This window comes from Nelumbo nucifera, chromosome 6 (assembly GCF_055504915.1).
Source record: "Nelumbo nucifera cultivar China Antique chromosome 6, China Antique-T2T, whole genome shotgun sequence".
NCBI classification, from domain to species: Eukaryota; Viridiplantae; Streptophyta; class Magnoliopsida; order Proteales; family Nelumbonaceae; genus Nelumbo; species Nelumbo nucifera.
In genome coordinates, this window is record NC_142654.1 from 55,008,435 (window position 1) to 55,036,433 (window position 27,999).

Genomic DNA, 27,999 nt, shown 5'->3' on the forward strand with positions numbered 1-27,999 from the left:
TGCGATTGACCAAGCAAAAATATCTAAATTACTAATTAAAAAGCTTACCAATTTAGAGTCTAGTGGTTCCTTGAGGCGTGTACCGATTTGCACTGTCTTCGAGGGGTCAGTATCTAAAACCGACACTAGGATAGTGTCTTCCATCGGGCGATCTCTTTCCTTGTTGTTCTCCGGGGGTGGCTCTAGGTCAACATCGACATCTTGCTTTCCTTTGCCCTCTAGTGCTACTACATAGCACTTCTATGATTCCAATTGGTCACCATGCACTACACCTACTCCATAGTCCGTTTGGAACTTCATCGCCAGATAGTAGGTCGACACCACGGTTCTAAGGGCGTGTAGGATAGGTTGGCCTAGAATGGCATTGTATGGTGAGGCAGTTGCCACCACTAAGAAATCATGGTTGAAGCAGACATTGTTTGGTGTCGAGCCCACGGTCATCAGTAGATTAATACGGCCTAGAGGCCACACCACTTCTCCACTAAAGCTAACTAGGGGGACATCAGCCGGAAGCAAATCCTTCCTCTCCAGTTTCATTTGCTCAAACGCCTCCAAGAATATGATATCTGCTGAGCTGCCATAGTTGACCAAAATCCGCTTTACCTCGAAGTTGTTTATTACTAACTTGACTACAAGGGCATCATTATGCGGATACTAGACCTTGTGTGCATCATCCTCAATGAAATAGAGAACTTCTTCAACACGAGGGCACATCGACGGGTTCTCTTCCTTGTGCACGAGCTCCCGAACTAAGTTCTTGCTTGTCAAAGTATTGTAGCCTACAACTATGGACCCACCCATGATCATGTTGATTACGCCATGGAGGAGTCACTCTATTGGTGGTAACACAAAGGCTGATCTCTCTGCGGTGGCTCATCTCTTGGATGGTCAGTAGGTCAGTTGCGCTTGTTTGATGAATTTCTTTAGGTAACCTCATTAGATAAACTCTTCAATCTCGTCTTTGAGGTTACAAAAGTTCTCAGTGTCATGACCTATGTCTCGGTGGAAATGGCAGTATTTATTGGGGTTGCGGTTGGTTGGGTCTCCCCTCATTCGAGGTGGCCAACTCATGTACTCAGCTGACTTGATCTACATCAGGATCTCCCCTCTTTTCGTTTTCAGGGCAATGTAATTTCGGTTCTACATGGGAGGAGTCCAAGAGCGCTGGCCTGACGACCTATTGCTCCTATAGGAAAACCTACTTCTTTTGTGTGGTGATCTGCTATGCCAGTGACGGAGAAAACTGTTGCGCCTTGGTGACTTGCTCTTCTTCCTCTATTTGTTGCTCCCCTGTTTGTCCTCCAATCTCTTCCATTTTTTGCTTAGCTCTAATTGGGACTCGAGTGCATCATTGGCCTTTGTGAACTTGGTGGCCTAGTCAAGGAACTCCTCCATATTGTTTGGAGGATTCAACTCGACCTCCCAATGAAAGTCAGGGTGTTAGACCCTGTTAACTGCCACGGTGAGCTGGACGGCAGGGTTGAGGTTGGGGATTTGTAACTGCTCTAGTTGAACCGCTTGATGTAGTCCCAAAGCTTTTCATTGGGGCGCTGGATTACATTGAGAAGGCCGCTAACTCCAGACATTGCATGCTTGTCATGAAGTGGATGGTGAAGAAATCAGTGTACTGCCTCAAATTCTTAATGGAACCTGCGGCCAGTCCCAAGTACCACATACGAGTTGTGCCTTAGAAAGTGGTTGGGAAGGCCATGCACAAGCTCCCACCGGTGTCTCATGAAGCTACATTAGGGCTTGGAAGCTATCAAGGTGGTTGACCAAGTTGGTTGTGCCATCATAGGACTCCGGGCTAGGGGCCTTTATATCCTTGGGCCATGGGACCATGAGAATCTTGGCCACCGGCGGTGAGGTGCGGGATACGTAATGTGTTGATGAGGTGGCAATTTGGCTCACCTCTTCTTTCTTTCCATCTTCCGCCTTTGCCCCGTCCTTTAGGGCTAATTAGGTTTTTCTTGCGGCGCGGCGTGAACGTCTACGGTGCCTCATCTTGGACCCCTCGGTGGAACTAGTAGCCTCGGTCCCCATTGATGCTGTAGCTCGACTCGATTACTTAACTGGGACTTGGTTCTGATCTTTGTGATGGCGAGGTGGATCCGGTACCTAGTTTTGGTTATGGTTCTGGTCGTTGGGCTACTGATTCTAGTTCGCGTTCAATGCCAGCATAAGGACTTTCCCGACAACTTGTTGTTACTGTTGGTGCTGCTGTAGGGCCTATATGTCGGGTAATAGTTGTGGCTGCATCCCAGCTATTACCGCAAAGCGACCTTCCCAGTTCTACATCCATAGGTCTATCCCGCGGATGTACTGCACCGGCTCGTAAAACTAGTGACCATCTATCCTAGTGGGAAACACAGAGGGCTTGACCATTGGGAGAGGCACATTCATAGCGGGTAGGGAGAGAACTTATATTTTTTGTAACATATTCCAACAGATGGAATCAATTAATGATGCACAATCTGATGCTCCCTACTAGCAGATAGCTCAGATGCCGGACTGAGTAGGTCGCTTGGTCGAGCTGCAAGAGAAGAGTTATCAGAGTGTCCGAGTTTCTATATCCTGGGTGGGCACTCTGATGCTTAAGTCAGCAAACTGGGTGTATAGCTTAGAAAGTGAGAGAGCTAGTAAATTTTGAGAGCTAAATGGCGCGTACCTTTTCTAAGAAAGGGGATGCCTTTATATAGGCTAACAGCCATGAGCTCCACGAAGCGCATCTGAGATCTTCGACCCGTTTGGTTCGGATGTGGTTTCATGCCCAAAGGCAGACTCCATTTAAGCGGGTAGTGCTTATCCAATTGCATCCAAAACAGATGGGGCGGTAGTCAGCTCCGCGATGTGGCATCGTGATCCTGGGGAAGTTATAGACGATAACTCATTCTAGGAGGAGATTGTCCGTCACGCCATGTAGGCCTTGTTGAATCTCTACTAGGTCGGTGGAGGCAGGTCGCATCTTACACCGACCTAACATCTTTCGATCTATTTGCAGGTTGTTTTGTTGAGGTGGGGCTGAGGAGGTCACAACGGGTGAGGTGTTTGAAGTGCTCCCGAAATCCGCTTACATGGCATTGAGTTGTCGTCTGGCGGTTTTGTGGAGCCACATGTCACGATGTCACTAGAGGGCCAAGTCACCCTTCATCATTAAGCTATGGGATTATTGTGAAGCAGTTTCAAAGAAAAATCTCAAAAGTTTGATGAAGATTGGATTCTATGAGGATTGTATAGGGTAATTTCAAAGATTGTTTGTTTGGTAGCAACGAAGAATGGGTTTATAGATGGTTGTCACCCTATCGTTGGGCTTGATGGGTGCCATTTGAAAGAACCTCATTTTGGGAAGATTTTACATGTTGGATTAGAAGGGTTAATTGAATATTCCCAATGACATTTGCAATTGTAGAGGCTGAGGTGAAGGATTCTTGGACTTGGTTTCTGATATTATTTGAATGTGTGCATTGGAGGTCTAGAGGAATGTGGTTGGACCTACATCTGTGATAGATAAACGGTACCCTTGATTTATATATGTAAATTTAAATGTTTACATTTATTATTTGGTTCTCATGCTAACAATATAATGCACACTTTCTTTTAGGGGTTGGTGGGATGTTTTCAGAGTTTAATGTCAGGGGATGACCATAGATTTTATGTCAGACACATGTATGCCAACTTCAAGGATAGGTTCAAGGGAAATGACCTTAGAGATTGTTTATGGAAGGTTGCAATTAGGGGTGAGCAAAAAAAAATGAAAAATTGGTTAACCGAACTGGTCGGTTCGATTTTGGTTCAGTGTTTTTAAAAAACTAAAGGTACCGTTTCAGTTTCGGTTAACCAATTTAAAAAACTGGCGATTAACCGAACCGACCGGTATACATGTTTTTCTATATATTTTCTATATATTTATGTATATTATATATATATTTTATATATTATAAATTAATAAATACACATTATATATAAATATATATATATATATATTTATAATATATTATTTATTTATTAAAATATAATATTATATATATTTATAATTTTTATTATATATTTATATAATAAATATTATAAAGTCAAAAAAAACTGAAAAACCGACGAACCGAACCGTCGATTAACTGAACCGGTCAACCGATTAACCGACTAGTTTCGGTTCGGTTCTGGTTACCAGTTTTCCAAAAATCGGTACTGCCGGTTCAGTTCACAAAAAAGGCCCATGGTTCGGTTACCCGAACCGTGAGCACCTCTAGTTGCAATTTCATACACTATGTCAGGGTTTCATTGGTATATGGATAAGTTACGGAATTGAATATGGATGCTTATGAATGGTCAAGTGTTGTGCCTGCTAATCTATGGTCAAGATATACATTTGGCCTAGAGTTAGAAGTGATGATATCTGTAACAACTTCTCTGAATCATTTAACAAGTGGATTTTGGACTGTTAGAGACAAGCCCATAATCACACTAGTTGATACCATTTGAAGGCAATGATGAAGTTGATTCAAACAAGGCAAGAAAAGTTTAGAAGGGACATGGGGCCAGTGTGTCCTAATGTAGGGATAGGGGCCAAACCCCTTCATAAAAGAAATGATTCATGTATATAATCCTTATTATTGAGGATTCTTGAGTTGGAATGCAATGTATAAACAACAATCATGAAAAATCATGTGAAAATGTGTTTTTAATGGAGTATTTAAGAGGAGACAAGGAGAGTATTTTTGTCTTCATGGAGATAGCTCGCACTCTGTTTTGGAGCTCATTGAACTATTAGCAATTGGAATTGTTTTGTTGAACTTTGACTCTCAATGGAGTTCAGAAGCATGTAAGTGGACTTTGTCAACAGAGGGCAGTGTGTTAGTTCCAAAGTTTGTTTCCCTATTGGATGGAGGTAGGGGTGAGCAAAAAAAAACCGAAAAACCAAACCGATTGAAAAAACCAACCGGAATTGAACAGAAAAATCGGTTAACCAAACCGGTCAGTTCGGTGATTTTAAAAAACCGAAGGTATTGGTTCGATTTTGGTTAACCAATTTAAAAAATCGACGGTTAACCAAACCGACCGGTATACATGTTTTTGTATATATTTTGTATATATTTATGTATTTTATATATTATAAATTAATAAATACGCATTATATATATATTTATAATATATTATATATTATTACTTATTTAAAATATAATATTTTATATATATTTATAATTTTTTATTATATATTTATAATAAATATTATAAAATCAATAAAACTGAAAAACCGACGAACTGAACCATCGATTAACTGAACCGATCAACCGATTGGTTTTGGTTCGGTTCCGGTTATCGGTTTTCCAAAAACCGGTACTACCGGTTCGGTCCAAAAAAATGCCCATAGTTCGGTTGGCACCCCTAGATGGAGGTATTGGAGGTCTTTTCCCTCTCTCAAGTGTTATTATAATTTGAAGGATATAGGATTTATGACATTTACAAAACAACGAGGGTAGAGAGTAGATAAAGTCCAAGATTTATTCTCAACCCTGGCAGGAATAGTATCAACAATCATACATATAATGAAGGGTGAAAGAAAGAATTATCCCAACAAACACTAAACAAATTCATGCATCATGCCTCTAGGAATTTGCACGAACAACAATTACCTCAACTATAAAAACTCTGGTCCTGCTACCACAACTAGTACATGTCAACATGCATACTATAGTTTCATTCATCATATACTTCAATAATAGCAATAAGGAAAAACATTGATTGGGATTTGGGAATAGAAAGCAATTGTAAGAGATTTTTCAGTATCATGTCTTTGGGGCATCGTAGATTTAAGTATATAATAATAGGTTAGTTCGCTTTTTAGTTTTGAAGCCACCTTGTAATTGTAAGATATTAGAGATTCAAAAGCATTTTGTTTGGTATTTTTGGCTTGCGCCCCGAATTTAGCCAAGCTTTCCTTTCCATGTGAGGAATTCAAAGAATATTCTCTTTTCTGGGAGGCTTCTTTTAGCATATTGAAATTTAAAAATTAACATAATATAAAAATAGAGAACCGAATAAAAATCCATTTACTATTGTTTAAATTAAATTATAGCAAAACTTTTCTCTCTTCCATGCATCTCGGCTTTATGATATACTTTAGGAATAGATTTGTTCATGGGCTGGGCTTTCCGCCTGCCTTACACTATGTCGGGCTTGGACTTCAAACTGAATCTCATTCAAAATTTGTCTAAAGTCAAACCCGAGCTCAGCCCATAAATAGGTCTACTTAGAAAAGACTAGTATATATTTATCTAACTATCTAGCTTGGGGCGAAATGATTATCAAAGCGGCTTGCTATTTTAGCTTGAATGGTTATCCAACGAAAACCATGTCTTATAGTTTGATATTAACGAAGTTTATATTCTGTTAAACAAAAAATAAATATGGGTGAAGCAGTGAAACTTTATTAAAACGTGGAAGTAATTTATTAAGAAGCTAATATCATTCATCATGTTCATCGAAGCACTAGTGGTCTAGTGGTAGAATAGTACCCTGCCACGGTACAGACCCGGGTTCGATTCCCGGCTGGTGCATTGCATGTATATGTAGAAACAAAAAGAATGGAGGTTTGGGCTTTAGAAGATTAATAAAGAAATGTTTGGTGGAAACAAATGCTACAACTGGTAAGTGATTTGAAGTATGATTTCATTTGACAAATCAAAGATGGTTCATCTATTAATGTGTTTCATGACCCGTGCATGCCTACTACTATACATGGAGGATTTCCTTCTTACACATTGGGAATGGAACATACATTTGTTGCATCAGATACTTGGACCAAGCTTCTGTCATACAAGTGACAAGAATCCACATCTCTCTCCTCAATTAACTGAACATCAGATATTATGGAAACACTCAGCCTCACACATTTTCTCTGTCGATTCTGTTTACAAAGTTTTTACTAAAACACTGCCTTCGTCTTCTAGTCAGTCAATAACATGGACTAAAATCAGGAAACTAAAGATTCCATTTAGATTGCAACTATTCCTTTGGAAGGTGTTTTGGGATATTGTGCCTACAAGAAACAAGTTGCAGTTTCTATCTTATGAAGGAAAGCTTTGTGTGCTATGTCAACTGCAGATAAAGACACCCCAACATCTTTTTTTTTTTTTTTTTTCAATTGCCACTTTTCAAGAGCTATTTAGTGTGGCTTAAACATGTGTACGCTTTCTCCTAGTTCTGAAACAGCTCATCTCCATCATCACATTCAGAACTAGTTAAGTGGTCTGTCAAATGGATGCTTAAAAAGTGAACAACATCACTTACTGGGAAAAGTTACCATTGCTCTTTAGGGCCTGTTCGTTTGCTCTAAAGTTTGACATCTTACATTAAGAGGTATATAGGTATTGGTGTACTTTTCTTTCCTCTAAACTCTAAATGAAGAGAATGTTATTTTAAATTTTGAATTCGATCTGAATTCTGAAAATTATCAAATATAGAGTTTTTGTTTATCTTTTTGGGAGTATCATTGGAAAATAAAAAAGTTGTATGATTGCACTTTAAGAAATAAGGGATAAGAGAAAATGAACAATCTTAAAGTTAAAAGATTCCTCTTAAGAGATAAAAATTAAAAGGAAACGAATAGACCCTCAGAATCATATAGGATGTTAAAAATCAAAATATTTATGATAATATGACACCATCAAAATATGCCTCCCCAAGGTTTGGATGTAAACCTTTATAAGACCGTAATATGATTTTTAATTATGTTTTGTTTAGTATTTTTGGTTTGCACCCGGAATTCAGCCAAGTTTTCCTTTGCATGTGAGGAATTGAAAGAAAACTCTCTTTTCTAGGAAGCTTCTTTTAGGCTATGTTTGGTTTGAAGGAAAAAGTAGGGAAAAGAAGGGAAAATATGAAAACTTATACAAGATTCGTAAAGGTTTTCCTACCTTTCCTTTCCTTTCTCTACTTGTTCTTTCAAACCAAACACAACCTTAGATTCTCTCTCTCTCTCTCTCTCTCTATATATATATATATTAAAACAAAGCGGTCAAGAAATTTTCTCCTTTGAATTTTTTATTTTTTGTATTCCAGGTCATTTTCAAGACAACCAATGATATGCACTTTCCAAACAACCTAAATAATCTTTTTTCCTAAAATTTCTCCTAAACTATCTCCCCTCCAAAATTATCTCCAATTCCTATTTATCTTCTAAATTATCTCTAATTCCTATTTATCTCCACAATTATCTCTAATTTAGCAGAGAGTTTCTCTCCTAAATTATCTCTAATTCCTTTATCCACTCCCTTACTTTTTATCTATATCTATCTAAAGAAAGTTTGGATTAAAAAATTTAAGAATTATTTAAATATTCTAACAAAATTACATAATAACTTTAAAATATTTATTGAAAACACAAAAAATAATTTTATATTTTTACAAAATATATCACGAAATTTGATGCGAGGCAATCTGGCTGCTCCTAGCTGGAGATGATCTAGCTTCCAGTAGACGACGGACTTCGTGGATCGACACAGAAATAATCAGAGAACCCGGGGGTGCTTGCCCGACGAGGTCGCTCCGATGCTTAAGTCAGTAGTGTGCAAGCTGAAGGGAATTAGAAAGCAGGATAGCTAGTAAGCAATGATTATGCGTAACTTTTCCCCCAAGGTGTTGGGATCTTTATATATGGGAGTCCTCGCGGGTTTTTCGGAGCGGTTCCGGGATTCTTGCCGTGATGAGGCCCGTCACCAAATTAACAGGAGATAACGTCGCCAGCTGATAAGGCATATCACTACCATCCGAATCGGTTGGAGGAGATAAGGCCAACTGTCACGAGGCGTGATCCCGTGAAACGTGGAATCCAGTGACGAGATCTTTGGGGTCAGCATGTGGAGGCCGGTCAATATTACCTGAACTAATGCCCTCGGGTCCGACCTGTTTGGAACGCCGAGGTGTCTGATAACCGAGGTGATCTTGATGCAATCGTGCCCCGAAGTGGACTTGTCCCGAAGTGGATTTGCTTCTGAGTTGAACCTGCCCCGAGGTGGTTCGGTTACCCAAGCTCATTCCATCGCATACTTGAGTACGTTGGGATGAGCAGTCGTCCTGTCAGTTAGGTCGTGTCCACATGTCCCTCTATTATTAGGTCGGGCCAAATCACCCTACATCAATTGCCCCTGACTCCCCGGGCCAGGGGTCCTGACCTGGTGCGGGGAGTTCATGATGAGCCAAGTGGATTTGGTTCGAGGACCGGGCAGCTAGTCGGATGACTCACGGGTCGGACTTGTTCGGCCACCTGGCTCAACCAAGAAAGCGTAGGTCGCGTCTGGCTTACGGTCGAACGTCACCCGATTTATAAACTCCGCGGACGTCAAAAAACATGCTAAACCGATTTTACCCTCGGGGGTCGCGCAACCGCTTTTCCTTGGAGTCGTTGGATTGCTTCGATCTTCGACCGTTAGTTCTCGAACATAGTGGCTATAAATAGGAGGGTCCGTGACTCATTTCTCGCCACAAATTCTTTCTGCGATTGAGCTCTCCCGAGGTCGCGTTGGAGTCTTCCAACTCAAATTTCTTTCCGTTTCCCACTTCGTTCTTTGTTTTCGGTGAGTCTCCTTCCCTTAGCTTTTTCCTGTTTTCCAATTATGTCAAGTTCTAGCATAGATAGGCTTGTAGATAGCATTAACGAGGTGGAGGGCGCCGTTGTTCTTGCTGGGAAAGTCAGCCCACGACAGGGTGCCTCCCATCACTGGTCTGTAGAGGGAACCTCTGACCCCGAAGTTGAGCCATCTCGGCTTAGGGAGACCGAAGCCTAGGAAGAGGGTCCATCCTCTAGGTTAGGGGCCCCGACTTCTTCCCGAGGTCGAAAGCCTGATCACTTTGGGCCTTCTAAACTGTCTTCAGATAGGTTGTTGTACTTAGCGTCTTGCTATCGTTTTCCTGATAACTTGGTCTTCAGTCTTCCACTAGGTTAGTACCCTTGGGCTCACGACCATAACGAGCTCGCTGTTTTTGAGGAGCAGCTCACGGCAGGGCTACGCTTCCCTCTTCACCCTTTTCTGATAGAAGTAGTTAAGTTTTACAACATCACTATTGACTAGCTTCATTTGAACTCTATTTGGAACATAGTTGGTACTATTTCTTTGTTCCACGCCTATAACCGACCTTTAACCCTTGATATCTTTAGCTCGATCTGTGCGATCAAGCGAAACTCAGCCTATCTGTGCGGGGACATACGACAGAGCTATTACATCTCTCCCAGGCCTGAATTCAAAATCCTGTCTGGCTGCCCGAACAAGGTTCCGGCCTGGAAAAGACGGTACCTCATCGTCTGTAACCCGGAAGGGTGGTCTTTTCCAACCCACTAGAGGGTGGCTACCAAGGACCCTGGGGTAATCTTTGATGCAGAGACTAGGCGATGATTAACTCTTGGAGGGACCTCGGTCTCGACATGAAGAGCTTCTTGGTCGAGGAGGCGCTGGTGCGAGCTGCTTTGAACCCTCCTGGTAGGTTTCCTTTCAGATACTTACTCAAAGCACCCTTTAAGTTTTTTTTTTTTTTTGACTAACTGTCTGTTTTTTGTAGCTACGATGCCAGAGGTTGATGTAGGGAGCCTTCTGATGAGCTCCCAGAAGGGGAAGAAGCGAAAGGCTGCAAAGAGACTCCGTCAGGAAGTCGAGCCTTCGACTTCAGGAGCAACTGGGGCCCAGGCCATGGAGCCAATCTCCACTGAACCCCCAAGGGAGGAGGCCCGACCTGCAGAACCCGAAGTGGTTGTGAGGGAGGGCCGCGAGGAGGAGGTTCATCCTCAAGAACCAAAGGGTGCATCAGCTTTAGAGGAGCCTACTTCCGAGCCAGAGCTCGCCCCTACTAGCGAGGAGGATATCATTACGAACCACGTGCTCGCAATGCACAAGAGCCGGGACGCCGTTTTTCCGAAAGAGGTCATGCGGTGGGTTGACATGCTTCCGAACCGGCTCCTGGGACTAGCTTCTAGCCACTGCATGGTGGTAAGCATTTTGTCTTCGGCTTTGCTCTCTCTTTCTTTTTCCCCATTTTTTATTTTACTTACCTCGATTTGATTTTGATAGGTCAACTCCGCCCTTCATCCATTGGCTTGTCAGTCCGTGGTCCACTCAAAGCAGGCTCGGGACGCCAAGGTTGAGGCACGAAAGCTTCATCGCAAGCTGGACTTAGCTCGGGGTGAGGTACTTCAGGCAAAGAAGGGAGCTGAGTGCCAGAAACAACTAATTCTAGACCAGAAGGGGCAGATCTCCTCGCTGACCGGGGAGAATGCCAAGCACAAGGAGTAGATTTCTGCGATGGCTGCGAAGGAAGAGGAGCTGATCACAAAAATGACCGAGGAGAAGGCGCGGCTTCAATGAGAAATCAAAAATCTTGAAGCAATGGTCCAAGAGTGAACTCAGATCTTCGAGACTGCCACCGAGGAGGCGCGGTCAGAAGAGAGAACTGAGGCCGTTGAATGCTTCAAGGAGTCCTCGGAATTCCGCACTCTTCAGGTCGAATACAGTTCAAGCTCCTACCACTCCGGGTTCAAGCTATGCAGATATCTAGTCCGATAGAATTCCCCTGATCTCGACCTCAGTGCCATCACAACGGCGGGCTTAGCTCCAGAAGTGGCTATGGCAGCGAACGAGGAACCTGACTCGTCAGAGGAAGAGAGTGATGACGGGTCAAAGTAGTGGACCCCTCGGACGTGGCTGGCAGTCTTCCTGCTTGAGAATTTTTCCTTCTTTTCTATTTCCTTTTGAATCATGGATGTACACCCCGAAGCCATTGAGCTCGGGTCACAATGAAATCTTCTGTACTTACAATCACTTTGTCAATGAAATATATCTTTTTGATTAATCTTTGCGTAAAAAATATTCTAAGTGTGAGTGTCCCCCGATCTGGGCAGCGAATGTATAGGTTACCCGAATTGCCGAGCTACTGAGCTGGACAATAAGTAAGGATAACCAACCATATAAATTTTCTAAGTGGGGATTACCCCGAGTTGTCTGCCCAAACAAGTAGGAGTAACTTCACATAATGTACACCGAGGTGAGCGGCGTTACGAGGTATATACCCGACCTATCCACACACGGGCTACACATTTGGATGTTGGTTGTCCCTAACGGGTCCAGCCTATTGTTATATGTTGAAGTGGGATAGACATCATAGGGCTTATACCCGAGTTGTCTATGCCCTAGGCATTAGAGGTATTTTGCCTATGCCGAAGAGGCAACTAGGACTTATATGCCCATGCCAAAGAGGCGACTAGGTCTTGGGTGCCCATGCTAAGGAGGCGACTGAGACTTATATAGTGACGAGTCCATCAATTCGGTACCTTAGCCCTTAGGCCTTGGGGGCGACTTATTGTCCACCCTTCTTGATTCTGCCCATGCCGAAGAGGTGACTAGGGCTTATACAATGCCAAGGTCTTTTACCAGCTCGACACTTTTCGTCCTTAGAATTCTAGGAGTGACTTACAGTCCGCTCTCTAGTTAGACGATTATAGATAGTACCACCTTAGGTTGCTGACGTTCCACGCCCAAGGCACCTTCTTCCCTTCTAAGGTTTCGAGCTCGTACATACCTTCCCCAAGCACTCGCTTTACTTGGTAGGGTCATTCCCAATTCTGTCTGAGCTTACCAACATCGGGGTCAGGCACCATGATTTTACGAAGCACCAGGTCTCCAAAGTGGAATTTTCGCTTCTTGACTCTGGCGTTGTAGTACTGAGCCACTCTCTGCTGGTAGGCCACGATCCAGATGTATGCGAGGTCCCATACCTCTTCTACTAGGTCGAGGTTGGTGTGTAGCTCGTCATCGTTGTTCTCTTCATCGTATGCTTCCTGGCGTAACGTAGGCACCTCGATCTCGGCTGGGATCACTGCTTCCGTGTCGTAGGTGAGGTTAAAGGGGGTTTCACCCATGGCGGTCTTCACAGTGGTTCGATAAGCCCACAGTACACTGGGCAGCTCGTCTACCCATAGTCCTTTAGATCGGGCTAGGCGTGCTTTCAGTCCACGGAGGATGGCCCTATTTGTTTCTTACACTTGACCATTTGCCTGGGGGTGTGCCACTAAGGTGAAATTCTGTTGTATCCCCATTTGGTTGCATCAGTTTTGAAACTTGATGTCTTCAAATTGTTTGCCATTGTCAGATATAAGCACTCGAGGTAGTCTGAAGCGGCACACTATGCTCCTCCAAAAGAAGTTTTGAATGCTTCGTGCTGTGATCGTCGCAAGAGGTTCAGTTTCCACCCACTTCGTGAAGTAGTCCACTGCTACCACTAGGAATCTCCTCTATCCTGTCGCTGGCGGGAATGGTTCGAGGATGTTGATTCCCCACTGTGCGAAGGGCCATGGGCTAGTGAGATACTTCAGGTCAACAATTGCTAGTGGTGGACATTAGCGTGCCTCTGACACTTGTCGCATTTTTTGATGAGTTCAAGTGCATCTGCCTTCATCGTTGGCCAGTAGTAACCTTGTCGTAGCGATTTCTGAGTGAGAGTCCTGCTCCCCAAGTGTCCGCCACATAGACCTTCATGAGTGTCGTGGAGAACGAGCTCAGCTTTTGAGGGTCGCAAGCAGCGTAGGTAGGGGAGCGTGTAGGATCGTCGGTACAGTCGTCCGTCTATTATGACGTACCTGGCTGCCTGTCGCTCTACCCTTCTAGCTGCGCTACGATCTGTAGGGAGGGTTCCGTGAAGCAGGTAGCTAGCGAGTGGATCGATCCAGCTCGGCTCTGCTTGTGCAACAGGAGCGACCTCTTCTGCCTCCCCGAGAATGCTAGGCCGAGGCAGGTTCTCTATGTATACGGTCCTCATGGTGCTATCGCTTGTGCTGGCTAACCGAGACAAGGCATCGGCCTCAGTGTTCTCGGATCTTGAGATTTGTCTGATGAAGTACGATTGGAAGTTGTGCAGAGCCTCTCCGACTTTGGCTAAGTAGGCGACCATGGTTGGCTCGCGAGCTTTATACTCGCCGGTGACCTGATTGACCACGAGCTGGGAGTCACTGTAGATAACGATGTGCTTGGCTTTAACTTTGTTTGCTAAGGCAAGCTTGGCTATCAATGCCTCATACTCCGCCTCATTATTGGACGCGATAAACTCGAAGAGAAGCACATACTCTAGCTTCACCTCGCTTGGCCCATACAGAATGATACCTGCTCCGCTACCTTGTTGATTTGACAAGCCATTCACATGGAGGATTCAGGGCTCCTCATCCCAGGTTGGCGTTGCTCTTACTGGGGGAGGTGCCGCACTGGTTGAAGCTTCCCCTCTGCGCTCAGGCTCAATCGATTCAGGGGCTGCAGTACTGAAGGTACATTCCGCGACAAAGTCGGCTAAGGCTTGGGCCTTGATTGCTGTTCGAGGTTCATACTGGATGTCATACTCGCTGAGTTCAATGGCCCACTTCGTCAATCTACCAGAGACCTCAGGCTTGAGTAAGACTTGCCTTAGGGGTCTGTTGGGGAGGACGATGATAGTATGGGCTTGGAAGTATGGTTGAAGCTTTCGAGCTGCAGTGACTAGCGCGTATGCCGACTTTTCGATCTCTGGGTATCTCATCTCTACGTCCTACAAAACTTTGCTGACATAGTAGATGGGTCGTTGAACCTGATCTACTTCTTTTATCAGTACCGAGCTGCCGACTTAGACATGAAGCGGCTCAGAGCGGCTATGTGGCCATTCAATCTCTAAACCTCCTTCAATTTACGGGGTGGTCTCATATCTAGGATGGCCTTGATTTTGTCGGGATTGGCTTCAATGCCACGTTGGTTAACGATGTAACCCAGAAATTTACCCGAGGTGGCACCGAAGACGCATTTGTTGGGGTTTAATTTCATGTTAAATTTGCGCAAAATTTTGAAAACACAATGTAAATCCTTTATTAAATCATTTGAAAATTGAGTTTTGACAACCATTTCATCTACATAATATTCTACTTTTTTGCCAATTAGCGGCTCAAACAGTCACTTTACAAGTCTTTGGAATGTTTCCCCGGCGTTTTTCAGTCCAAAGGGCATGACCTTGTAATAGTACAGGCCTAGCTCGATTATGAAGGCTGTTTTTTCTTCATCGGCAGGGTCCATCCTGATCTGGTTGTAGCCCGAGTAAGCATCTAGAAAGCTTAGCAACTCGTGCCCTAAGGTCGCGTCCACTAGACAGTCGATCTTGGGAAGTGGGAAGCAGTCCTTCAAGTAAGCTCGATTTAGGTCGGTATAGTCGACGCACATGCGCCATTTACCGTTGGCCTTTTTAACCAGAACGGGGTTAGCCACCCAGCTTGGGTAATGGACTTCCCTGATGAAATCGGCTACGAGAAGCTTCTCGACTTCCTCGTTGATTGCTTTCCAATGGTCTGGGGCTAGGTTGTGTTTCTTCTGTCTAACGAGCCTAACTACAGAATCAATGTTCAACTTGTGAGTTATTATTTTAGGGTCTATGCCGGGCATCTCTACCGCGGACTAAGCAAACACATTTAAATTTTGAAGTAAGAAGCTTACCAGCTGAGAACGCAAAGGCTCCTCAATCGACGCACCGATTTGGAAAGTCCTGGTTGGGTCTTCTGCGGAAACGGGGTATAAGGACCGTCTCTTCTATCGGTGAAGCTCGCTCCTCAGTGTACTCCGTAGGCCGCTCTAGTTCGAGGTCATCTGCTACCTTGGCTTTCCCTTTGAGGGTGGCGACATAGCATTTGCGAGACTCGAGCTGGTCGCCTCGCGCTACCCCTACTCCGAAGTCTGTAGGGAACTTCATAGCCAAATAATAGGTGGACACCATTGCGCGAAGAGCGTGGGTGATAGGCCGGCCTATTATGGCATTGTACGGGGAGGGAGTTGCGACCACTAGAAAGGTGTGGTCGAACCTCGCAATACTAGGCCACGTACCGACCTCTACAGGTACTATAACTCGTCCCAGGGGCTTGACTTCCTCTCCACTGAAGCCTACTAAGGGAGTGTTTACAGGCTTGATGTTGCTTTCTTGGAGCAGCAGCTTGTTGAATGCGTCTTTGAACAATATGTCTGCTGAGCTGCTTGAGTCGACCAGGACGCGTTTCACTTCGAAGTCATTGATCCTGATTTTTATGATGAGCGCGTCGTCGTGGGAGTACTGGATCCCACGCGCGTCATCTTCGGTGAAGAATATGGGCTCTTCTAACCTCGACCGCTTCAGAGGATTTTGCTATTCTCTTTCTATCTCACGAGTTGATGTCTTCGTCGCGGCTGATGTGCAGCTCGCGACAATCGACTCGCCGGTGATCATGTGAATTATCCCTCGAACCGGTCTTTCTTTGGGCAGCTGTCTCTACAGCTGCTCGCTCTGCCTGTTGCTGGACTCGAGAGCATCTCTACCTTGCTCACCCTACTGATCTGTTTGGTTTTTACTTTCTTTTAATACAAAGTTTTTTAGATATCCGCGACGGATGAGCTCTTCTATCTCGTCGCGGAGGTTCTTACAATTTTCGGTGCTATGACCGTGGTCTCTATGGAAGTGGCAATATACATTCCTGTTCCTGGTATTCAGATCCCCTCTCATCCAAGGTGGCCACTTCACATAAGAAGCGCCCTTGATCGCCATAAGAATCTCTGCTCGCTTCGCGTTCAAGGGCGTGTTGTTTGTCCTTTCAACTGGAGGAGCTCGGAAAGGCTGATCCGGTTTACTTCCTCCTCTAGAAATAACTAATTTCACTTATATCAAGTAATAATTTGAGAAACTGACTTTCAAAAAAATAAAATTTATTTATAATAATTTTAAACTCTTAATCTATATTTATTATAAAATTAAATATACTAAAATTAATATTTATTGTATTTCAGTAATTATTTACTATTTTTGTGATAAATGTATTTTCAATGATTATGTGTAAATTTATTTTGTTTTGTTATTTAATAGAAAACTTTCAATAGTTATTGGAGATTAAACTACTATTAGTGAAATTTTTAAATTTAATTTATTGTATTTATTGTATTTTTGTTATAACTTATTGATTAATATTTATTATAGATTAAACTATTATTTGAGATTATACTATTTATTGACTAAGTTAATATATTTTTAGTACTTATTTTGTTTTGGTAATTATTTTATTTTTCCATTATCAATATATTTTCAATAATTGTGTATTTTTGCTATAAATTTTCAATAATTATTGGAGATTAAACTATTGTTATTTATTGGAGATGAGAATATTAATTTAGCTGAAATTATGAGTGTTCATGAGTTGGTTCAGTTTGGTCATAGGATATTTGGCCAACCAAGTTGACCTGGTCAGGTTGGGGAGTTGGTCAGCTGAAATCGATTGACCTTTTTGTGAAAACCATCCACTCAAGTTGTATCGGTTTGGATTGATTTTTTGGTTTGGTCAGTCGGTTCAAAAGATTTAAACTTAAAATTTAAATTTAATTTTAAAAAGTATAGTGTAATTATTAAAAAATAAATTTAAAAATTAAATTTATGATATAAAAAATTTTAGACTAAGAAATATGGGAAATTTCCCACTTTTCCATATTAAAAATTATATTTAAAATATAAAATATTAATATATGTCCATGGTTAGGTCGTTCGATTTTGATTGGTTTACAAATGGCCAAAATGGAATTGATCCAACTTGGTCGAATTGGGAAATTTTTGAACCAAAGCTGACCTAAAATATTAGAAAACCGACCAACTCAGGTCGAGTTGATCGGGTTGGTCGGTTTCATCAGTTTGATGAATAAACCTAACTAAAATTAATTATTGTTATTTTTGTATTATAAAAAAATTATTAAAAGTAGTATATAAAATATGAATAATTATTAATTATTTAAAAAATTGAAAATATAAAATAATTGTATACTCTTATGTGATTCTATTAGGGTCATTTAGTAGAAAACATCTTATATTTTACATATTTACTTAAACCTATTTTATAGTTTTCATTTTATTAAAACATCTCATATATTTTACAACTTATTTACTTAATCAACCTTTCATTAAGGAGTGTTTGTTTTGCCATTAGGCCCATGATTTTTTATTCCAAAAATACCCTTAACACTTTTTTTTTGTACAGAAAACAAGATTAACCAAATATAGCCAATAGAGTGGTTGCCCATGTCTTATAAAGGGCAAAAATGATATTTTTACTTTTATTTTATTTTGATTAAATACTTTTTTGTTCCATGTCATTTTTGAAACAACCAATGAGATGCACTTTCTTAATAAGCTATATAATCTCTTCTCCTGAAATTTCTCCTAAGCTACCTCCCCCACTATCCCCCACTTTCTCCAAAATTATCTCTAATTCCTATTTATCTCCAAAATTATCTCGAATTTAGTAGAGTGTTTCTCTCCTAAATTTTTTTAATTCCTATTTATCCTCTCCCCTACTTTTTATCTATATCTATCTAAAGAAAGTTTGGATTAAAAAATTTAAGAAATATTTAAATATTCTAACAAAATTACATAATAACTTTAAAATATTTATTAAAAATACAAAAAAAAACTAATTTTTATTTTTACAAAATATCTCAAAATTATGTACTAACAATTTAAGTTATGTTTTTCTGGACTATCAATTGAAATGTTTTTTAAATATTTAATAAAATGTAATAGCTTTAAATAAATAAAATTCAAATAACAAAAGATTTTAAATATTTTATAAATTATTTAAATATTTAAATAACTAAACATTTATCATAACTAGATTTTAAATAGTTAAAATAGCGAAATCATGTAATATATTTAAAAAAATATCTTCAAAGTAGAAAAATATTTATAACATAATATTGAAATTAATAATAATTTAATATGTTATAAAATTAATAATGAAATTATTTAATAATATTATAAATTATGATTTTATGGATAACTAAATTCAATAAATAATTAATATTTTAAAATTTAAATAATTTACATATTATTTAAGTATTTAAATAACAAAATATTTAACATAAATAGATTTTAAATAGTTAAAATAAAGAAATTATGTAATAAATTTAAAAAAAATCATGAAAATTAGAAAAATAATTATAACATTATTTTGAAATTAATAATAATTTAATATTTTTACAAAATATTATAAATAACTAATTTCAATTATATCAAATAATAATTCGAGAAAATAACTTTCAGAAAATAATATTTATTTATAATAATTTTAAGCTCTTAATATGTTTTTATTATATAATTATGTATACTAAAATTAATATTTATTGTATTTCAGTAATTATTTATTGTTTTTTGTGATAATTGTATTTTTCATGTTTATGTATAAATTTATTTTGTTTTTCTATTTAACAAAAAACTTTTAATAATTATTGGAGATTAAACTACTGTTATTGAAAATTTTAAATTTAATTTATTATACTTATTGTATTTATTATATTTTTGTTATAACTTATTGATTAATTTTTATTAGATATTAAATTATTATTTGAGATTATACTATTTATTGCCTAAGTTAATATATTTTTAGTACTTATTGTATTTTTGTAATTTTTGTAATTATTGTATTTTTTAATTATCAATATATTTTCAATAATTGTGTATTTTTGCTATAAATTTTCAATAATTATTGGAGATTAAACTATTCTTAATTATTTATCAAAGATGAGACTATTAATTTAGCTGAAATTATGAGTGTTCATGAGTTGGTTCGGTTTGGTCATAGGCTCTTTGGCCAACCAAATTGACCTGGTTAGATTGGGGAGTTGGTCAGCTGAAACCGATTGACCTTTCGTGAAAACCGACCCACTCATGTTGTATCGGTTTGGATCGATTTTTTGGTTTGGTTAGTCGGTTCAAAAGATTTAAACTTAAAATTAAATTTTAATTTAAAAAATTATAGTGTAATTATTAAAAAAATAAATTTAAAAATTAGATTTATGATATAAAACATTTTAGACTAAGAAAGACGCAAAATTTCTCACTTTTCTATATTTAAAATATAAAATATTAATATATATATATGTATATATCCATGGTTAGGTCATTCGATTTTGGTTAATTTACAAATGGTCAAAGTGAAACTGATCCAACTTGGTTGAATTGAGAAAATTTTGAACAAAAACCAACCTAAAATACTAGAAAACCGAGCAACTCAAGTCGAGTTGATCGGGTTGGTTAGTTTCATTAGTTTGATGAATAAACCTAACTGAAATTAATTTTTGTTATTTTGTTTTATAAAAAATTATTAAAAGTAGTATATAAAATATGAATAATTATTAATTATTTACAAAGTTGAAAATATAAAACAATTGTATACTCTTATGTGTTTCTATTAGGGTCATTTACTAGAACACACCTTTAGGGATGGAAAATTTCCCCATCCCTGACGGGGACCCGATTTCCCCGACTCGATGGGGCCGAGAATGGGGATTGTTTTGGCAGAGTGGGACGAGGACGGGGAATAATAGGAATCCCCAGTCAGGGTCGGGGATGGGGATTGAGGTCCCTGCCCTGCCTCGACCCCAATTATATATATATTAAATGTTATTTATATTAAATATACTATTATATTATTTATATTATATATATAGATATATATCAAAACATATTTAAAACATTATTTATAATTTAAAAAATTTACTTATTTTAAATAGATTTATTTAAAAAATACTATTATCTAAAAACATTTTGGGGATTCGGGTCCCCATAGGGAACCCATCCCTATTGGGGATCGGGGATGGGGGTTAATTTCAAAATCGGGGTTGGGGAAGAGGAATATGATCCCTGCCCCAAACCTGCCCCATTGCCATTCCTACACACCTTATAGCTTTACATATTTACTTAAACCTATCTTATAGTTTCCATTTTACTAAAACATCCCATATATTTTACAACTTATTTACTTAATCAACCTTTCATTAAGGAGTGTTTGTTTTGCCATTAGACCTATGATTTTTTCTTCCAAAAATACCCTTAACACTTTTTTTTTGTATATAAAACAAAATTGACCAAATATAGCCAATAGAGTGGTTGCCCATGTCTTATTAAGGGCAAAAATGGTACTTCTTTTTTTCTTTTGATTAAATTTATTTAAATGAGCATTAGGGTCAACACTATCATTTTCTGCTGTCATCTAATGGAAGATTGATTAAATTCATTGCAAATTATAAGTGGTGTTTTAGTAAAATGATAACTATAGGGTAGATTTTAGTAAATCCATGAAACTATAAGAGGTATTTTAGTAAATGACCCTTTCTATTATTTAGCTTTTGCTTAATAAATCCCATGCATCGCACAGGTCCCCGCTAGTTGTAATTTAAAAGTTAACATAATATAATAATTGAGAGCTGATAAAAAATCCATTGACCATTGCATTGATAGGAGAGCTCAATATATTGGTCACTCAAGAAGGGTTTCTTATTAAATTGGGTAGTACGAAACTTGACATGGTTCTAGCATCTATAACAAAGTTTGTTAATTAGGATGTCTCCGCAACAACAGTTTCAATAATATATATACGAAAGGGGTGGTCTCTCCTTTCACCAAATGGTAGTAATTTAATTACTGTGATATCAGTGGCAATATTGTAATTTAGATAGTGTTAAGACTTATGACACTATTCGTTCGAGTACAAAGTGCTCGACAAAATTCGCCAACAAACAAATGCTCTGTGAATTTATTTATCTTATATATATGTATATGTATATACTGAATCCTGCTTTGGATTGATGCTAAATTCATGGGTAGGATGCAGTTTATAGGGGGTTGCAATTCAGATTTTTGAGGTGGATTGCAGTCCACTTATCCCTATATATTAAAGGGAAAGGGGTGGTCTCCCCTTTCGCCAAATGGCAGTACGGTTCAATAGTTCAATGAAAATTATAAGAACGGACATGGTTCAGGTCGACGGTTCTCAAATTACAAGAACGGATGGTTCAATGAAAATTCTTCATTGAAAATTCTCAAACTGTACCGGTTTATAAGATTATAAGATATATATAATCTTATATATCTTATCTGCCACCGGTTTTCGGGTTGACGATTCGATCGTCTGGTTCGAACAGATGGCTCGTTTTGACAACAAAAGTTAAAAAAAAATGGCCAAAAACCATTGAACGGGTCAACGGGTCGACTGTTCGATTGCCTGGATCAATGGGTCATTGACCGATTCTATGGTTTTTGGCCAGGAACCAGGATTGGGATAAAATGGAACCGGTTGCCTAGACGGTTCCCAATTAAAAAAATAAAAAAAGGGCAAAAAAAACATTGAACGGGTCGACAATTTGACCGCTTGGGTCAATGGGTCATTAACCGATTCAACGGTTTTTGGCCAAGGATTGGGATTGGAGTAAAATGGAACCGGTTGCTTAGACGGTTTTCAGGTTGAAATGTCCATCTATCCAGATCAATGGCGGTTAAAAAACTATAATTTTTTTGTTTTTAGATTTTCATTATTCAAAAATTTCTTCTACTGTAAGAATATGTATGATATGACACAATTCCAATCTAACCCTTGCAGGGGCCGCTCCGCTAGTTTAAATGTATATAAAATAACAACAAGCACACGATGGATATTTTGTATTTTTCTTAGAGAAAATTCCTGGTTCCATCCATGATGAGGCACACGCCACACGACAAATGATCAGGTCCACTGCTTATTATAAACCCAGACCCCACACGTTTCCATGTCTAAATTGGAAGGCAGGACTTACCAATTGAGCAGTTTGATGAATGATCAAGTACAATTAGGTTGCGTTTGGATTGCAGGAGAGGGATAAATTTGAATGTTTTTTAATATTTTTTTGAATTCCACAATTCCAAAAGAAGGATGCAAAACGGATCGAATTGATTCTAAATTGCGGTATATCCGAATCCGGTCAGATCTTACAATTGTCAATTTGAACCCAAATTTGTTAAAGATGAGGGATATCCAAATTTGATCCAATTTAATTTCCGAAAAATTTAATAAATTATTAAAAGAAAAAGCATAACGGCTTATACAAAGAAAAACAAAAAATACAAATACTTTTTCAACTATTTTCTTATCGGGTAGAAAGGTGATCCGAATTCGATCCGATTTTTTTCAATTAGATTCTATTATCCGGTCCAAAAATCCAACAGGGGATATCCGAATCTGGCAAAAACAAGATTAGATTCGGATCAGATCATCATCCGGTCCCTTTGCACCCCTAAAGAGAAGCACCCAAACAATAAAAATTCATTAAATAAACAAATTCAATTTCAAATTCACCCTAACCCAAACGCAACCTTAGGGTAGGAGGGTACGATACATACCCTATCAAACAAAGTAAGTCGTTCCATAGTCAATCTAACTTAAGGCTCATTTTGTTATATTTGTTATCTTGCTGGTAGAACAACAATCCTTCAACATAAAATCCATGCAAATGGAAGGTGATCTGCAGTAACTCGCTGGTGATGAAGCTTCTTGATCGATTCATTTCCTCAAATATGACAAAACGCGAAGAGTACTACTTAGTCACTACTCATTACACGTATTCTCTTGCTTTTTTGCTTATTACAAATGGAAACGGGCACACTTCTCCATCGCAATTCAACAGTCAAGACTGTTTAACATTCCATCTAAACCACAATGAGCATCTAACAGTCAACTTATCCAGTGCGTCTCAGGATCGAGATCGCCCTTGTCTTGTCTTCCAGTGGCCGTTTGTGGTTTACGCGCCTCAAATCTCTAATTCAAGAGAGAGAGAGAATAAACCAGGAAAGTTCGTCCCAGTTTCCATTTCCATAAACTCCTCTTATAAAAGGGTCCAAGCTCAAAGCTCGAAGGGCGTGGTGAGTGTAGAAGGCAAAAACTACAGAAGGAAAAAGGAGATAGCAGGATATTCATTAGTGAAGGGAGAGATGGAAATAGAAGAACTGAGCAGCTCTCCTTCAACATTGCCCCTCCTGTCTCTCAACCATGTATCCTTTTTGTGCAGATCGATCAGCACTTCCGTCAGGTTTTATGAAGATGTGTTGGGCTTTGCTTCCATTAAACGACCCTCGTCTTTCAAGTTTAATGGAGCTTGGTTAGTTCTTTTCAAATCATGCTTCTCTTGTTTACTTCGTCAATTTATATCTTATTATCTGGATGAAAGATTAACTAATATACGTGAATCTGTATAGGCTGTTCAATTATGGAGTTGGGATACACCTTCTCGAGAACACTTCAGTGGATGCAAATATCCTCAAAGAATCGCGACCCATTAATCCCAAGGATAACCACATCTCTTTCCAAGTAAGAATTGCAGTACTTGAAAATAATCTGATTCCTCCTGGTTAATTAATCGTTTGTCCTTGAAATCTAATTGCGGAATTTAATCAAACAGTGCACAGACGTGGAAGTGGTTAAGATGAAATTGAAAGAGTGGGGAATGAAGTACGTGACTGCGGTGGTGGAGGAAGGCGGCATCAAGGTGGATCAGGTGTTCTTCCATGACCCAGATGGATACATGATCGAGATCTGCAACTGCGACAACCTCCCGGTGCTCCCTCTCTCTTCATGCCCACTACGTGTGCGTAGGCCCGATGAGATAGCTTCCCTGGCGTTTCCTCTTTCCTCATCTCCATACAGTGAGTTCAAGCGCAGTGAAATCACCTGCAAGAGTGCTGCGGTTGGGTGCGGATTGATGGAGCGTGCGATGATGATGAGCCTGAGCAAGGAGATGATGAACTTTTCATTCTAGTCTGTGAACTGTGTAAGAGTAAAACTACAATTATATAATTTGTATTACAACTATATTTAATTAAGTATGGTTCATGTTATGTTTTGGTCTCTCAGTCTTGAATCGGAGCTCGGAAGACTTGGCACAAAGTTTGTATATTCTTAATATGAGAAGAATAAATATTGAATTATTTTGGTGAATAAGTTTGTAATTATTTAATAAATAAGACCTTGTTAGTTAAAGCAGATCCATTGAGTTAGGGTTGGGTTGCACATAGGACAAGCTGCTTCCAAGGCCCAATGGGCCATTATAAATGCATGGGCTACAACTTTTCTTGTTAGGCCCAATGGGCCATTAAAAACCTATAATCATTTATTTTCTCTCTTTACAATTCAAATGCAATTTTTATTGGATTCCCCTGCCCAAAACTCTGATAGGAAGCAGCATTCTAAAATGGTGCCGCATCAGCATTGAATTGGGATCTGTTCCTCAGATAAGGCACTCACAATGACTTCACAAGCATATCTCATCGTGCACTGTGAATATCTCCCATAAATAATAACACATAAGTATGGGAGATGTTCCCAATGCACGGTGGAATGAACCTGTGAGGTCGGTGTGAGACACCATGTGTGAGGAACAGATCTGGTCTCATCACCGTTATCTCTGAATTCATATCATATCATACCAAAGAAGATTTTTTTTTTTGTGGAAAAATGGAAATGCTTAGTTCAATTCAAAAAAAAAAAAAGAAAAAAAGAAAAAATGGAAAAAATCTCTCTCTGATACCATTTCAGCAGTGCTCCAATAAAATCAGCCCATTTCTGCAGAATCAGCGTGGAAAATAAGCAGCTATATTACATAATTCCAAGAGTCCAAAAACAATCAATTCGTCCAAATTCGTCAAAAATGCTATATTTATCTATTCATCCAAGATAGTAGTCTCTTGGGTGGGTCCTATTTCGTCGTTACAAATTTGTCTTACAACAAAATATATTACATGGGAAAGGTTTGTGTGTGTTTCCATTTCAACATTGAAAAGTATTTATTGAATTGTTAATTTTCGATTTATCCAAATCAAAATTGATTTGGATGATTGGATGGATCAATAAGACGTATTAAATTGGATCAGTTAATGGTCCAAAGTATCCATTGAATTGTTAACAAAAAAAAAAGTATTTATTGAATTGGATTGGATTGGACATTTGGACCTGGTCCATCTATAATAAATTTATATTGGATTGGGTCTGATTGAACCAATATACTGTTCATAATAGATTGAATTGGACCCGATCTATCTGTAATGGACTCATATTGGACTGGATCCAATTGGACTAAATCCAGTCTAATTGACACCCCTAGTTCGAAGCATCCAAAGCCAAAAGATCTACTTATCATTATCATGTATAAGTAGTTGGTAGCAAGGGCCTATTGTTGTTGGACTCTAATCTTCGAAAATCAGATTATTTAATTTCATGCATGATTAAGAATGTTAATCTACTAATTGGATGATTAGAGGTTTATCTCTAGTAGACCTCCCTAACAAGATGAACAACAATTTGCAGAGTCCAGAAATTGAAACCATTATCCCTACAGGCAAGTTCTCACATAGGGCACTTGAATCAATGTGAATCAGAAGTCACTTATATAACCAATACTATAGTGGATTATTGGAATGACATAAATTCCAATCCTCATTCCAATAGGAAGAAGCTCCACTTAAAAAATCCCAATAACAGAAGGGGCCTCTCATTCCAATTCCAACTAGAAAACAGGAAAGGGATCTCCCATTCCATTTTGGGCTTCTACCTCGTCTATGTTTCTTTCCTCAATGAATGAAAAATTTAATTAGATGAAGGTGATTCTGCAAAATATGGCTATACAGTAGAGACCCCATCTGTGTTTAATTAATGTCTTTTCATAGAAATTTGGTATAAGAATTTGGGGATTCTATCCATAAATATGTGTAGAAGATATTAAAAATATATGCATATAAATTAAGATTTTAAAAATTATAAATATATCATGCCCCATATTTTTTTGTTTTACATTATTTTTTAATAATTCATATTATTGACACTAGTGTAAGGGGAGGTTCTATGTACATCTGCAAGTAAAAGATAATGATACAAATTACTATACAATCAAATTTAACTTTTATAACCTGCACCAAAATCAAAATAAGTATTCGCTTTATATAATATAGATATTATATGAGAGTTTAATTAGATGAATTGAGATTGCCCAAGTCATAAAACCCATGACATGATGACAACGAGAATTTCAAAAAAAAAAAAAAGCTTGGAGAAAAAGCTCTGAGGCGTGTATGAAGACATTGTCTTTAGAAAGTTATTTGCCCCAATTGATTAGTTCCACTGACTTTGTTGTTGGGTTACAGGTAAATCCGTTCTTAGGATACAACAGAGCCTTAGGCGAGAATCTACAACCAGCAAAGTTGAAGAGTCTCCGAAGAAACTTTTTGTGAGACAGAAGCAGACTGGATTGAAAGACAAAGTGATTTTCGAAAATTGTTTGTGCAATTGCTTGATTCATGCTCCTTAAATAATTTCTCAAGAGTCATGGAGCAGAAGAAGGTGCTGGTTCAGAAAATGCTCCTTGAATAGTCACAATTTCAAAAATTGTGACTATCAAAATGTAGTTAATAGTTAATGATCGTTAACTTTGAATAGTGCCTCTTGATTACACCTAATCGAATCGTGGCCGTTGAAACATCAACGGCCAGCCTCACACCAAAAGTCAATGCCGCCCTTTCGCGAGCAAAGTGCACATCTAAAGCGCCTCATTGCGCGTATGCACATTGCACGGTAACAAGCCTCCATACTCTCCTTTTTATTTCTAAGGACTGTAAATAAGCTATTATTTAAAAACTCAAAACAAGTCTTGTAATTTTTCAATGTAGAACAAGTTAAAAAACTGGTTTGAGTAAAAGAGAAAACAATTTTTAAAGACATATGTACAGATATATTTTCCATGTAATTGATCAATCAAACCCTATTAGAATGAGATTAAAATCCAACAAAAGGGTCAAATGGGTCAATGGTTATTGGGGCCAATGGATGAATGACCAAGCTAAGTGCTTTTTGTGATATTCCGGATTAATGCTTACCCGAACCAGAATTGTGGTTAGATCATTGGTCCAATTAGTGATAGGGTCAACAAACAACAATGGATTGTGAAAACAGTGCTACTTAGAAAAGGAAAAGGAAAAGAAAAAGATTGATTGGATGTTTAAAAGGAGTGAGCAAATGAAAATGGATCCTCTCTCTTGCAAAACACCCTGGTCGTATTATCCAATTGATTTGATATTTCATATATAGATATAGAAAATCAAAAACTTGAAGCTGAGGCTCACAAAACTACGGATTGATAAGGATAATTAATAAGCACCGTA

General features: G+C 38.8%; 1 protein-coding gene and 1 non-coding gene across 2 annotated transcripts; both read left to right on the forward strand.

Moving 5' to 3' along the window:
* The first annotated feature begins 6,480 nt into the window (after positions 1 to 6,480).
* Positions 6,481 to 6,551, forward strand: TRNAG-GCC (transfer RNA glycine (anticodon GCC)). Its single transcript has one exon. It is a non-coding gene; the product is annotated as a tRNA-Gly (tRNA).
* Positions 6,552 to 23,696: 17,145 nt separating this feature from the next.
* LOC104602043 (glyoxylase I 4-like) lies at positions 23,697 to 24,832 on the forward strand. The gene is made up of 3 exons (XM_010265597.3): positions 23,697 to 23,951; positions 24,049 to 24,160; positions 24,252 to 24,832. Exons 1-3 carry the CDS (start codon positions 23,785 to 23,787, stop codon positions 24,606 to 24,608), a joined length of 636 nt encoding a protein of 211 aa, XP_010263899.1. The 5' UTR covers positions 23,697 to 23,784; the 3' UTR covers positions 24,609 to 24,832.
* Positions 24,833 to 27,999: the final 3,167 nt, after the last annotated feature.

Bases quoted from the DNA above. Each gene is read 5' to 3' on its own strand.
- LOC104602043 (XM_010265597.3), top strand. From the start codon at position 23,785: ATGGAAATAGAAGAACTGAGCAGCTCTCCTTCAACATTGCCCCTCCTG. The intron at 23,952-24,048 runs GTTAGTTCTTTT...GAATCTGTATAG, and splicing joins TTCAAGTTTAATGGAGCTTG to GCTGTTCAATTATGGAGTTG. The intron at 24,161-24,251 runs GTAAGAATTGCA...TTAATCAAACAG, and splicing joins ATAACCACATCTCTTTCCAA to TGCACAGACGTGGAAGTGGT.